Raw genomic sequence first — 12,095 nt, 5'->3', positions numbered from 1 at the left:
ATACCTATGACTGCCAGGTACCCAGTCATCACTAGGCTGAAATGTATGAGAAGTGCAGCTGTAGCCAGACCTGAACAGCTGTACTAACCTTTTCCACTGTGTGCTGGAAGCTCTGGGGCCTGTGGATGGATGGAACAACATTGAAAATCTGTGATTGCTATTGATAATTACCTTATCTTTATTATCTGTCCTATTCATGCAGCAAATGTGTTATAAAAGAGAAGGGGCTGTCAATTTGCTCAACGTGAAACTCAGCATATGGGCAAGTTCCTGTGTTGCATAAGACTTTATTCTTCCCTAGAAACTGTGGAAGGAGGGTGTGGTAATTTGTCTTTTAGGAACAATGTTTAGTTAAGCTTCTGGAATAGTTGTCAAGACGATTATGGGTAGAGAAAGCCCATAAAAATTTTGAAGATCATCAAACTATGTGAACTATGACTTGCAGAGTAGTGGACATTCACTGACTGCATCCTGTAAGCCAGGAAAAACAAAGTTTAGGTGAGGTAGATTCAAAGAGGGGAAAAAGGATGATTCTGGAGTGCAGGCAACTAGTTCTGCATTATTGTTATAGAAATGTATATAGAAATAATGTTTTTATAAAATAACTGAGGGGGAGAGTTAATTGAAAACTGTATTTTTAGGGAGCATTAACTGTATCTGATCTTCTTACCATTATAAGTCCTCCAGCAGTACAGCTCTCCCCAGACAGCTGCCATGAGGAGAGATGCTTGGAAGTTGGGACAGCCTCAGGAGATACCCTGGAGAGTGGATTGCAGTGTTCTGGGAAATCACCCTGTTCACCACAATAGATACAGAGAATCAAAAGCATCTCTGATAGCCACAGCTGCTGTATTTTGGTCACAGGGCATTTTATAAAAGGGTAATTATGGATTCAGATAGCTACTCTCATAAAAATTGTAAATGCTGTATGGGATCCCAAGAGACTACTTACTTCACCTTCCTGTCCTGAAAGAGCTCTAATGATGGAGATGCCATGGTCTCTCTGGGAAGTCTGATTGCTTTACAGTGCTTCACTATCTACATAATGTCTAACCGTAGCACCTTAGGAGACTGAACCCATGATTTCTTGTCTTACCCAGAACATTCATGAAGAACAGATTGTTTCTTTACTTCATTCATCAGGCTGTGAAAAATTTTGCCATATAAAAATTTAAAAAATCATACAATATTTTAGGTCAGAAGGGACCCCATGGAATTGCCTAATCTAACTTCCTGCTCAAAGCACGGCTAACTTCCAAGGTAGCACAAGACTTTGTCCAGTTGAGTTTTGAGTATTTCCAGGGACAAAGATACCACAGTGTCTCCAGCCTCCTTAATCAGCCTCACATGACCCTGGATTGGCTCAACCTTTTTGTAACAGGATGGTATTCTTGGTTTATGATCATCTTGGTGACCTCCAGCAATTTACAGGCCTTTTTTTCTGTAGGATGTCTGTATTTCAGATAGAATGGACTAATTTCCTCTCCTGTGTTTAGGTAACTGATTATCTCTGAAGTGCTGCATTTTGCATTTGATCACGTTGAACACCATACCATTTATTTCTGATCCTATTTCCAGACTATTTTGAATGACAAACCTTTAGCATACTGGCAGCCTATCCAGGCATGATGTTGTCTGTACATTCCATGGTAAAGCTCTTCTGAAAATATAATACTCTCCTTTGGCGGTGGATAGAGAGGTTAATTTATTTGCACCTCTCCCACAGCAGTGACAGAAGTGTAGACAAAGCATCAATCTGCATTGGTCTTTGACAATAATTGAACTTTGTAAAGATAAAACAGCAAATGGAATTTATTCAAAATCTATTTAAGAGTGATTCCAGTGTGTTTGAGATCAAGCATGAGACAAGTTAGCAGCAGAGACAATTGATCTGAGGCCTTTAGAGAGAGAAAGAATGTTTAAGTTGCTTTACTTGAAATTATTTAGTTTTTTAAGTCATGGTTTGAAAGCTGGCTCTTGGTGGGAGCTCTGTGCACACAATGAGCATGTTTGGCCTTGAGCTCATGTATCTGGTTTTAGTTAAGCCAGGCTGGCCACACTCATTCCACTCTGCTCATGATCTCATTCCATGCTCCTTGTCATGATATCTGCACACCATCCAGCAATATATTAAAGCATGAGTAACATGTCTTATGTTGATTATTCTGTCACCAAGGGAGAAATGTGTCTTGTCTGGTAGGGAACTCAGATTGTTTTAAACAAAGCTCTATACTGATGCTGGAGAAAAGTCAAGAGCTGCGCCTTGTATTAGAAGGAAGAATTGGCAAGGCGTCTGCTGGCCCTTGGGTAAGGCCATTTTGGGACTCACACCAGCTACAACCAGAGAAAACCATGGTTCCTGCACTGCTGAGCTCTCCCTGCGCTGTGGAAAGGCCATTTGCCCTGCTGCCAGCATGCTTCATCAGCTCATACGCTGTGATACTTGGGGCACCTCCAAATTCTCCCATTAGTCCAGGAAGAGAAACACTCCTAACAGCCTTTATTTTGCCTTTAATGAAATGACCAGGTTGGTGTTAGAAATAAAATGTGCTGTGTGTCAGCTGAGTGGAAGAAATGCCTCCAGGCTGTAGGGAGGAAAGGAAAGGCTTGAAAAACTTGTTCAGCTGCTCAGTGTTCATATCTGTGTGTGCAGTGAACGAGCTGAACCCTGTGCCCTGCTGGGCCTGTGCTCAGTGTGTGTTACCACAGGGCAAGTTTTCTGCTTTGGTCATCTGTCAGACTGGAGGGGAAGGGCTCTTGCTAGTAGCTGTCATTAGAGGATGCATCATTCTCTTTGCTTATTTACTGAGCTGAACTCCAGCCTCAGCTCCCATCTGTGCTATGAAGGAGGTACCTCTTTACAGTACCTCAAGTGTGAGAACTCCAGAGCCCTTTATAGAGTCTAATTTAACTTCAGTGTGTGCCTGGAAGCAAAGTGCTCCTTTTTTTTGGAGAGGGGTGAAACTGAGGGACTGATGGCTTAGGCTAATTGCTTCTTCTCTCATACACAGTCCTCAAAACAGATTTTGACTCAAACATGACCCCTTCCCAGTTCCTGTGTTGCACCTTCACTGCTCAGTCTTGTTCTGCTAAAAAGAGCAGGAGAATCTGTATTTTTGCTGTTTTTCACAATCCACAGCTGGCACTAGCAGCCCCTGTCTCCCAGGTTTGGTCAGTAGCCTCCCTGCAGAGAGGAACTGGAGGACCTTTCTGGCACATGGGGTTTTCCTGACCTCCCACTGCTGCTTTTTCTCTGGAGAATAGCCTCCAACTCATTGAGGACACTGTGGATCCAAACTCTCTGTGCCTCTGGCTCCTTATATGGTAACATGAAGAAGTCTGAGCATTTTAGTTCTCATTTCGAGTTATCCTGGTTGTCTTCTCAGCTGGGGAAATAGAAACTTTAAAACCTTAGGCAAGCTGGTTCTTACCATCAGGAAACCATCCCCTTAGTTCAAGCACGTGTGTGCTGCTGTCTCACCACTGGCTTAGCAAAAACCAGGCTGCATTGGCAGCAATGAAAGTCCCCTGCAAAACCTTTGCAGAAGGTAGAGTTTTAATCATTCCAGTTTTTTTTCCCTTCTGGAAGGGGCTTTAAGATATGGATTATTACAACAGCAGAAAGAGACTGAGATGGGAGGAGGGTGCCAGACAGGCTGTGGGACAGAGGTGGCTTTTCTAGCAGAGAGTGCATTAATACTGATGGTGGGCAGTGGGAGCAGGAAATAATGGAGCTGGGGACATCTAGAAGAGACTTGAAGAAGCTTTGCACTCTTGAGCTATCACATCCAGACATGCAAGTGAAGAAAACATTCCTGAATGATGGAGAGGTGTCCTTGTTCATCCTAGATCCAAATGCATTTTGGAGACTTATCCCTACCTCTGACAGAAGCCATGCAAGAAAGAGGCAGAGCAGTGAGAATAACTGATTGCCAGACCCTCCTGTTTGTTTCTGAAAAGTCTTTGAGTGATTTTACATGAATTTATTGAAGCCTGGAGTTGTGCAGTTTTGCACTTTTGACAAAGGGATGTGTTCTTGTGCTGGAGTCCAGCCCACCCTTCTGCAGGCTGTGTCCTCTACTGCTACAAGCCTGTGGCTGGCTCTAGTACTGGGGGCACATATGAGCATGAAACCACATGGGAAGTAACTGCACTAAATGATTTGAGACACATTTAAGGGCAGAAACAAAGGGTTATGGTAGCTGAGGGAGCTCCAGCCAGTTTCAGGGGTTGTGGGAGTTTGATGTCCCTTCAGGATCAGCTGCTAGCATTAAAAAGAAGGCATATGAGGATTCTTTTGTCTCCTCCCTAGATTTCATGCTGATGAGACCAATCCTGACAAGCACTGAGAGCTGCATACCCCTGCCATGTACCCCCAGTGCCTTGTCAGCCTCAGTTTTTAGAAGTAACCACAGATTTTTTCTCTCACCCGCAGGTTCCACCACCTTAGCGGAGCGGCTGGGACTGTCGGCACCGAGCTCGCCCTCATCCACACCCAACTCCCCCACCGTCCTCTGCAGTGGTGTCTCTGGCCCCTTGCTGTCTACGTGTGGCTCTGGCCCCCTCTGCAGCTCCATCAGTGGTAAGAATGGTGGGATCCCCTGCTGCCTTCCCTTTGCCTCCCTTCACAGTCTCACACTTGTCTCCCAGAAGGGCTCTGAAACCACAATAATCAACAGATTATTATTATCCCGTCAGCTCCCCTGGGGAGGAAGGGAGAGCCTCTGCAAGGGCTATTTTCAGTCTGTTTTATGTGGAAGCTGCTTGGATGCCTAGACAGCAATATTTCTCTTACCCTTTTCATCGTGAAAGATCCCAAGGGAAGCAGAGGATTTTCTGCTGCACGCACGGCCCTGTGACGCAGAGCTCCTTCTGGAGAGCTGTGTGGCACTGACATGTCTCACACTAGCTTGGACTGGAGCTAAAGGTCTGCCTACACCTCCCCTTTCTCCCTCCACACTCCTTCAGTAAAACACAGTATTGCTATTTCTAAAGTGCCAATAAAGTACAGATATTTAGATAAATGCACATGCAGTAAAAAAGTGTAGGCTGTTCTGCAGCACTTCTAAAAACTCCAGACACCTGCACAATCCCAAGGCATTGATGGTGGGCTATGTAACTTACCAAATCTTTGTTGCATGGGAACAGCTGTCTCTAGGCTTGCTCCCCATGGGCAGCAGACCCCAGTAGATGTTGCCTTCCTGCTGCTTTGAGCCTTGGCATGTGAACCAGGACTCGATGAGTAGGACAGCCGGTCACAGGAAGGAACCCTGGTCCTGGAGCATGCATTTCTGCTGGAGCATGGTTCGTCCCTCTGTGGCTGCAGGGCAGAAATTACCTTGGGATGTCAGCAAGAGGAGTGACCATGTTTTTTTTTGTGTTGCAGGCACAGGTCCCAACTCTCCAAGCAGCTTGCCTGAGTCACCCATCTCCCCGTCCGTCTCAGGGCCCTGGGTAGATGAATGCACCATCTGCTATGAGAACGTGGTAGACACAGTCATTTACTCCTGTGGACACATGTGTCTCTGCTATTCATGTGGGCTGAAGCTCAAGAAGATGGCCAATGCCTGCTGCCCCATTTGCAGACGGGCCATCAAAGATATCATCAAAACATACCGCAGCACTTAGAGCAGCAGCAGATGCCTGGTGGGGACTGGGCACATGGGGAGGAGGCTGTGAGACAACACAGGCCTTGGTCTTTATTCATCACCCAGGAGATTCAAAACTCATCACCCACCACCAACCTGACCTCCTCTTCCACGGACAACAGATGAGACAAGCTTAGATGCTGCTCTTCTACCCCCCAAGCAAGCCCTGTGGCTGAACTCCAGTATCAGGGAAGTTGCAATGGACTACTCTCCCTTGTGGATTTTAAACTTTATCTCAAAAAATGCCAGCCAGTGCAATCATCCCTTTCTACACCATGCACAGCAGAGTGGAGTCTCCATTCTTTAACATAGACAGCAAGTGGTAAAAGGTTCAGTGCTACACATCTCCTTCCAGAGGCACCCCACATGCAGAGACAGCTTAGCAGAAGAGAAGAAATGAGCAATGTGTTTCTGTGTACAACCAGCCTGACCAGAGGAGGCTCCTTGGAAAGGATTGAGCAAGGCAAGCATTGACCCAGCGAGGGAGGAGCAGTGAGCACTCTCAGAGCAGGGAGGCTGGGGCCAGTGCAGAAAAGAACCCAAGAGTTGTGAAGCAACACCCACCCCAAATCTGCAGACAGAAGAGCAGACTCCTGGCAGCCCCTTGAGGGCTGTCCCCAACTCCTCCTCCATTGCCATTCTCTGACAGAGGCTTTCATGGTGGTTTTGGCAACAAACACTGGCAACAGCTCTGCTCCTTCCCAGCAGCATCAGCCACCTCCTGACACCACCCAGTCACATGAGGAGCAGCTCCCAAAGCCCACCGCCACCAGCCTGCGTGTGGTCTCCACGCAGCACGAGGGATTCAGCAGCATCTCTTCTCCCCTGGGCCTGTGAGAGAGGGAGACATAACTCCCTCACCTTTCTCCCCCCTGCCATCCAGACAGCACTTGTGAGGAAAAACTCCAGCCTCACGGGGGAAGAATGTATAAACCCACATGTCTGTGGGTTACCTTTACTGGTAACTTTATCACTGTGCTTTAAGACAAAACCAGCCAGGTGGTACTCTGCTCTTCACAGCCACACCGGCAGGACACAGCTGTCCTTATGTGTTAGGAAGTAAGGAATGAGAGAAAAATAACTTGAGGGGTTTGGTTTGCTTTGGTTTATTAAAACAAATCTCCTTCTCTGCTGCCTGAGTGAGGAGCCTGGCTGTGCCCAGCAGGGACAGTGGTGGCCCCCACAGTTCCCATGCAAACATCTGCTGCTCTGCCATGGCTACAGGTGTGACCCAGGGCTGCTGGCCCTTGGGGCTGGGCTGTGTGGCTTGGCAGCAGCAGGAGCTGTCTGCCTCCCTTCCCAACCCATCCTGCTCCTTCCTGGGCTGCAGGGGAGGGAGGGACGGTGTCTGGGTCCTGAGCGGAGTCAGGGCTAGGGTGCCATGGCAGTGGAGTTTGCCCCCACCACATCACCCACCTGGCCAGACCAGGGAAGGCCATGGAGTCACAGCCTTCCTGCTGAGCTTTCCCTTGCACCCGAGCATTTGGCCATTGATGGGACGGGGGGAACAGTGTGGTGAAGGGATAACTATTTAATGTACACATGCACTTGCTGCAGGGGACATCATGTTCCCCCACCCCCCAGCAGCAGGTGGGGGAACATGACACCCACACTGGCAGAGCTGATCCTAAAAACACCTGGAAAACACATCCTTGACATCCTTGCTCTGTCTCTCAAGGAGATGCAAAAAGAGACTGCTCATGGGGGAGCACATTGTAGAGCCTTTCTCTGAAGGTGCCACCATCACTGCGGCCTACCCCGGGGCCTGCAGCTCCCCGGGTCTGCCCTGCTGGCAGCACTAACTTGAATGCTGACACTCTGGGTGACAGGGATTTATGTCATTTCCTGGCATACCTCTGATGTACAGCCCAAACCCAGCTCTGTCCCAGCTGTCAAAAGCTCCAGAGTTCGTGGCTCCCATTTCCAGATGGCCTCACTGAGGGGCAGGAGGAGGCTGGTTGGCACAACCTGGGGGAGTCAGAGCAGCCCTGCAAGGAGCATGGCTGGTCCTCAGGCACACAGCCACTCCAGCTGTGACCAGCACACACAGGGAGCCTTTTTCAGTAGTTACACAAACTCCAGTGCAAAGATTTCAAAAAGGAGGAAGCCAAGGGGTAAGAAGGTGTTGATAAAAGAGTGGATGTGGGGAAACGTGCAATAAGCAGCCTCCCGAGCCTTCACCACACCAGTGGGACCAGTCCCACTCCATGCAGGGAAAGCCAAGCAGTAAATTTTATTTTTCAAGAAATTCCATCCATGGGTACCAGTGCAGTGGTGTAAATTCCCTTTTCACCTTTTGAACTGAGAGTGTTTTAATATATCAACTGTGTTTGTTTTACTGTGGACCAAACTCTAGGAGTTAAGAGAAGCTGAAAACTCCCCCAGCATCTGAGTTCAAAAATTGGGGTTCAGTCCTACCCCTGCACAGGCTGGCCTCCAGCTGTAAGCAGGGAAGAGAAAAAGGCTCTCTCCATGGAGGAAAAAAAACCAGCAAAACCAGTAAAAATAACAAAAATCCTAATCTTTTGTTTTGTTTGTTTGATTGGTGTAGGTTCCCATGTACCTCTGTGTTGTGTCATCTGCATTTCATTGCTTTACTTTAAGATGTTTTGTGTTCTGTTTAAAGACAAGAAAAACTCATTGTGAATAATTGGATACCTGTGATCGTGAATAAAGTTGATTTAGATATCCTACAGCAGCACGGGTCGCTGAGGATTTCCCACTTCACGAAAGCAGCAAAACACAATGGCCAGCACAGTGTGAGGCTGAGGTAAAAGCAAGGGTGGCATGAGAGCCTCTTGCTTAGGGGGAGCTGGGGGGAGACATCTCAGACCTTCCTTTAGTTCTGGAGGATGAGAGGGCATTGGGAGGTGGGTATCAATATCCCCTTGGTGGACACCACACACACGTAAGGAATACAGGAAAGCACAGAAGTAAAAGCAAGAGTTAACATAATTTCTGAAAGCTTAGGCCTCACACTCCTGAGCCTCTTCCTGCCCTCCCTAGAGAGAAGTCACAGTTTCTTTACTCTCACTGCCTTGATTACAGTCTCTTCTGTAACCACAAAAAAGCACCCTCCACCAAAGAACTTGTGCTGTGAGGAGGAAAGCCAGGACATGCTGCTCTGCCTAGGAAGGGGCAGGTGGGGTGGCTGAAGATGAGGCAGAGCATCATCCCAGCCCTGGCAACATGCTGGGAAGGCCCACTGACAATCTGTGGTCTGGCCAAGCAAGATGCTGAGGTAAGGTGCAGATGCTTACTGGGTACATAGCAAGGGACACAAGGGCCCAAAGGGAATTTGGATTCTCCAGAGATCATGCCAGCTCCCTCAAAACCCAATCCTCTGCTGCAAGTATCTGCTCAGGAGCACACCTACAATACAACAAATGTGAGCTTTTTCTCCTCATCTTTTTGTTTAACTATTCAGTAGATGAGATTATCTGGATCACACTCTTGTCATGGGACATATTTGAGGTGGCATCTTCTCCCTCAGTGGGTATGCTCCATCTGCCAAGGGCCTGGGACAGCCCAGGAGTGGTGTCCTCAGCCTCTCCAGTTGAAACCATTCTACTCTTCAGTAGCCCTAAACATTCCAGGCTGGGTAAAGAGCCAAGCCAGCTTTCTCCAGCACCAGCCTGAGGAGATCCCAGCTGTTGGGACAAGGCAAGTCTGCACAGCCGTGTGCTGCCCTCCAAGAGCTGTTCCAGCTCCTGCTTTCCCGGGGACAGGATGACCTCTAGTGGGTCTGGAAAGCCTCCTCATTCCCTCAGGAGCAAGGGACAGGGTTGCACAGCACAGAAAGCCCTAGGACCTAGCAGCACTGACGTGCTGGATGTGCTGAGCCCAAGCACTGCCACAGATTAGGATGAGAGAAGTGCAAATGCTCTGGGCCAAACTCAGATCTCTTCCTTCCTTGGCACCAGCAAGAGGTACCGTGGCACATCTGCCAGGTTTCCCTCTGCCAACCTCAGCCTGTGCAGCCCCTCATGCTGCCATGTGCAACAGCCCCAGAGAGCTTTGCATCCTCATCTGCTGAGCATCGCTGGAGTCACCCCGCCCTGCCTGTCCTCCCTCCCCACATCCAAACCAGAGCTGCAATTTCACCATTGCTCCCCAAGGATTCTCCATCAAGACCAGCTGTGGTGCAGAACTGACCTGCCCCAGCCAGGGCACCCCAGCCCATCCCGCTGCTTCAGGCAGGGCTGCTCGGCTGCGGCACAGCCCGGGCGGGCGAGCAGGAGGCGGAGGAAGATGAGAGGGAGGATGCTCCGAGACTGGTCCAGGAGCTGCAGCGCTGGTCCAGCATCGCCACCTGGTGCCCGGCCCGGAGCTCAGCGCCGCTCCTGCCGAGATCGATTCTAACACTGCAAATACACTAAAGTAGGACCAGAAAAATTCAGTCTGGAGTGCAGCACAATTCTGGTAGCGGTTCTCCGAGAAAAAGGGGCAAGAAGTGAGCAATTAACAGTGAATTACAGTGTACAAGGGGATACATTAGTAAATAAATTGCATCAGCCCAAAAAAACCCCTTTCAAGCTGATTGGCTCACTCAGCACAAAGGGAAGAGAGGACACAGTTTCCTGTCACACTTGGCACTACGTTTGTGCCCAGGACTGTGTGTGCATCAGATTCAACTCCTGGCATCCTTCAGAGAGCAACAGGACTCCTTGGGCACCACTCACCTACACGCCAGCACAGAGGAATATCTACAGTCAGGCTTGGAACTGAAGAGATAAAAAACAACCTTGTTATCTCTCTATGTTACATGCCTTATTAAAACCTCCTTACCCAATATATCCCCTAATCCACTGCTTTTGGCATCCCCAAGAGTTGTCTCTGCATAAAAAATACAAAAATAAAGCATACACTAATAACTTTGGCCAGGGAACAAGACAAGGTCCATTTAACCTAAGATGAAATTTGCAATTGCATGAACATACACATTAAAAGTTATTTTGGGAAAGATAAATTCAGTGGAATTCAAGTGGAATCAAAACACTACTGAAAAAATTAGAAGAAAAACCCCAACAAAACAAACCAACTGGATCACAATTAAAAAGGTCAAAAATTTATTTTTCCTTAGGGCATAAGAGGCATTGTAAACAAAATACCAACAAACAAACAAACAAATCACAAGTCAATTCTTACAGTCTGCAAGCATTTGAAGATAGAGTACCCTTTTCCCACCTCCCCCCAAACACTGCAAGCCTGCTCAAATGGTAACAGGCAACAATCCTGGGCCCTGAAGGTCCAGGGAGTTTTGCCATGTCCCAAGCTGGGACTAAATTTCTCATGTAAGAAGGACACTGCATCTGTTTTATCAAACACTTAAAAAAAAAAAGGTCCAACAAAATATAAATATTACAGACAAAGATCAGATTTAGCACCACCTTTGGTCCAAGCAGTCAATGAACTGGGAGATGACAGGTACAGTTTGTTTAGCAAGTCCTTTCTGCCTGAGTCTTTGAAAACATTAGAGGTTCGTATTGCAAGAACTTGTAATTTCTCTGAGAAAACACTTCTCAAATTCTGGCAGTCCCTCACAATCTCCCAGGGTCCTGCACACAGGGAGGGGGGAGCATCCTGGCTGGGCAGCAGCACCCAGGTCAGCAAAGGTCACTCAGAGTGCTTGGCAGAGCCCTGTGGGACATGGCAAACACTGTGCCAAGGGTCTGCTCCTGCTGTGGCCCAGCAGAGCTCTGACTTCAGGCGTGGAGCAGGAATAGCACTGACAGCACGAATCCTGAATTTCCCTTTCCACCAACATTTGCCATCCTCCACCACCTGTGAGCTGCCAGGGAGGGAGATGGCAGATGCCTGGAAGGAGCTGAAGTTACCTAAATGTAAGTTATTTCAGCATATCTGGAACATGCAAATCAGGAGTTCTTTTATCAGCTGTAGTTTACTCCAAGGCCTTTTTAGGCTCATCTTTTCCAATACACATATGCCCATCAGATGCATGGTTCTGAATTTTTGCAAAGAGGTGTCACTGACCAGCACTAGCGTATGCCAGGACACAATCACAAGGACCTGTGACTTCTTAGAAGAAAAATTAGGTTAATACAGCACCTGGCCACATTTTATGCTTCTTACAACTCCCTCTCCTATAAGTGTCTAGAACTCAAATTGTCTTTTCCTTTCTTGCAGGAATTTTTGAGCAGTCCTGATTAACCATTATTAAATACTGTTCAGTTCCAAAATAACAACAGCTCTAACAAATGTCTATAGAGAAATGCTGAGATCTACTTTTAGACACAGTAATCTGAAGTCTTTGTTCTGCATCTTCCTATGTACAATTTCCCAAGACAGATGGTGTTTCTTATTCTCTGTTGAGAGACCCATGCCGAGTTTCCACCTTTACAGAGACATGATTAAAATTTCCCAGAAAAGCACTTGTTTTTACTTCTTTACTTTTACTGCTTTAGAATACACTGCTCTAGGGAAAAA

At 47.5% G+C, this 12,095-nt stretch overlaps 1 protein-coding gene across 3 annotated transcripts in view; it reads left to right on the top strand.

Annotated features, from left to right (window-relative positions):
* Positions 1-7,298, top strand: part of NEURL1 (neuralized E3 ubiquitin protein ligase 1) — a 139,705-nt gene extending 132,407 nt beyond the window's left edge. For all 3 annotated transcript variants that reach the window (XM_054276807.1, XM_054276810.1, XM_054276808.1), the window contains exons 5-6: positions 4,436-4,582; positions 5,387-7,298. In XM_054276807.1, coding sequence (XP_054132782.1) covers positions 4,436-4,582; positions 5,387-5,628 — 389 coding nt within the window. In that variant the 3' untranslated portion in view covers positions 5,629-7,298. The remainder of the gene's footprint in view (positions 1-4,435; positions 4,583-5,386) is intronic.
* The last annotated feature ends 4,797 nt before the right edge of the window (positions 7,299-12,095 follow it).

The sequence above is a fragment of the Melozone crissalis genome, unplaced genomic scaffold (assembly GCF_028551555.1).
Source record: "Melozone crissalis strain CALT ecotype California unplaced genomic scaffold, PUWL_Pcris_2 ptg000019l_1, whole genome shotgun sequence".
Classification (NCBI taxonomy): domain Eukaryota; kingdom Metazoa; phylum Chordata; class Aves; order Passeriformes; family Passerellidae; genus Melozone; species Melozone crissalis.
This window is presented reverse-complemented; position numbering and strand designations above follow the sequence as displayed.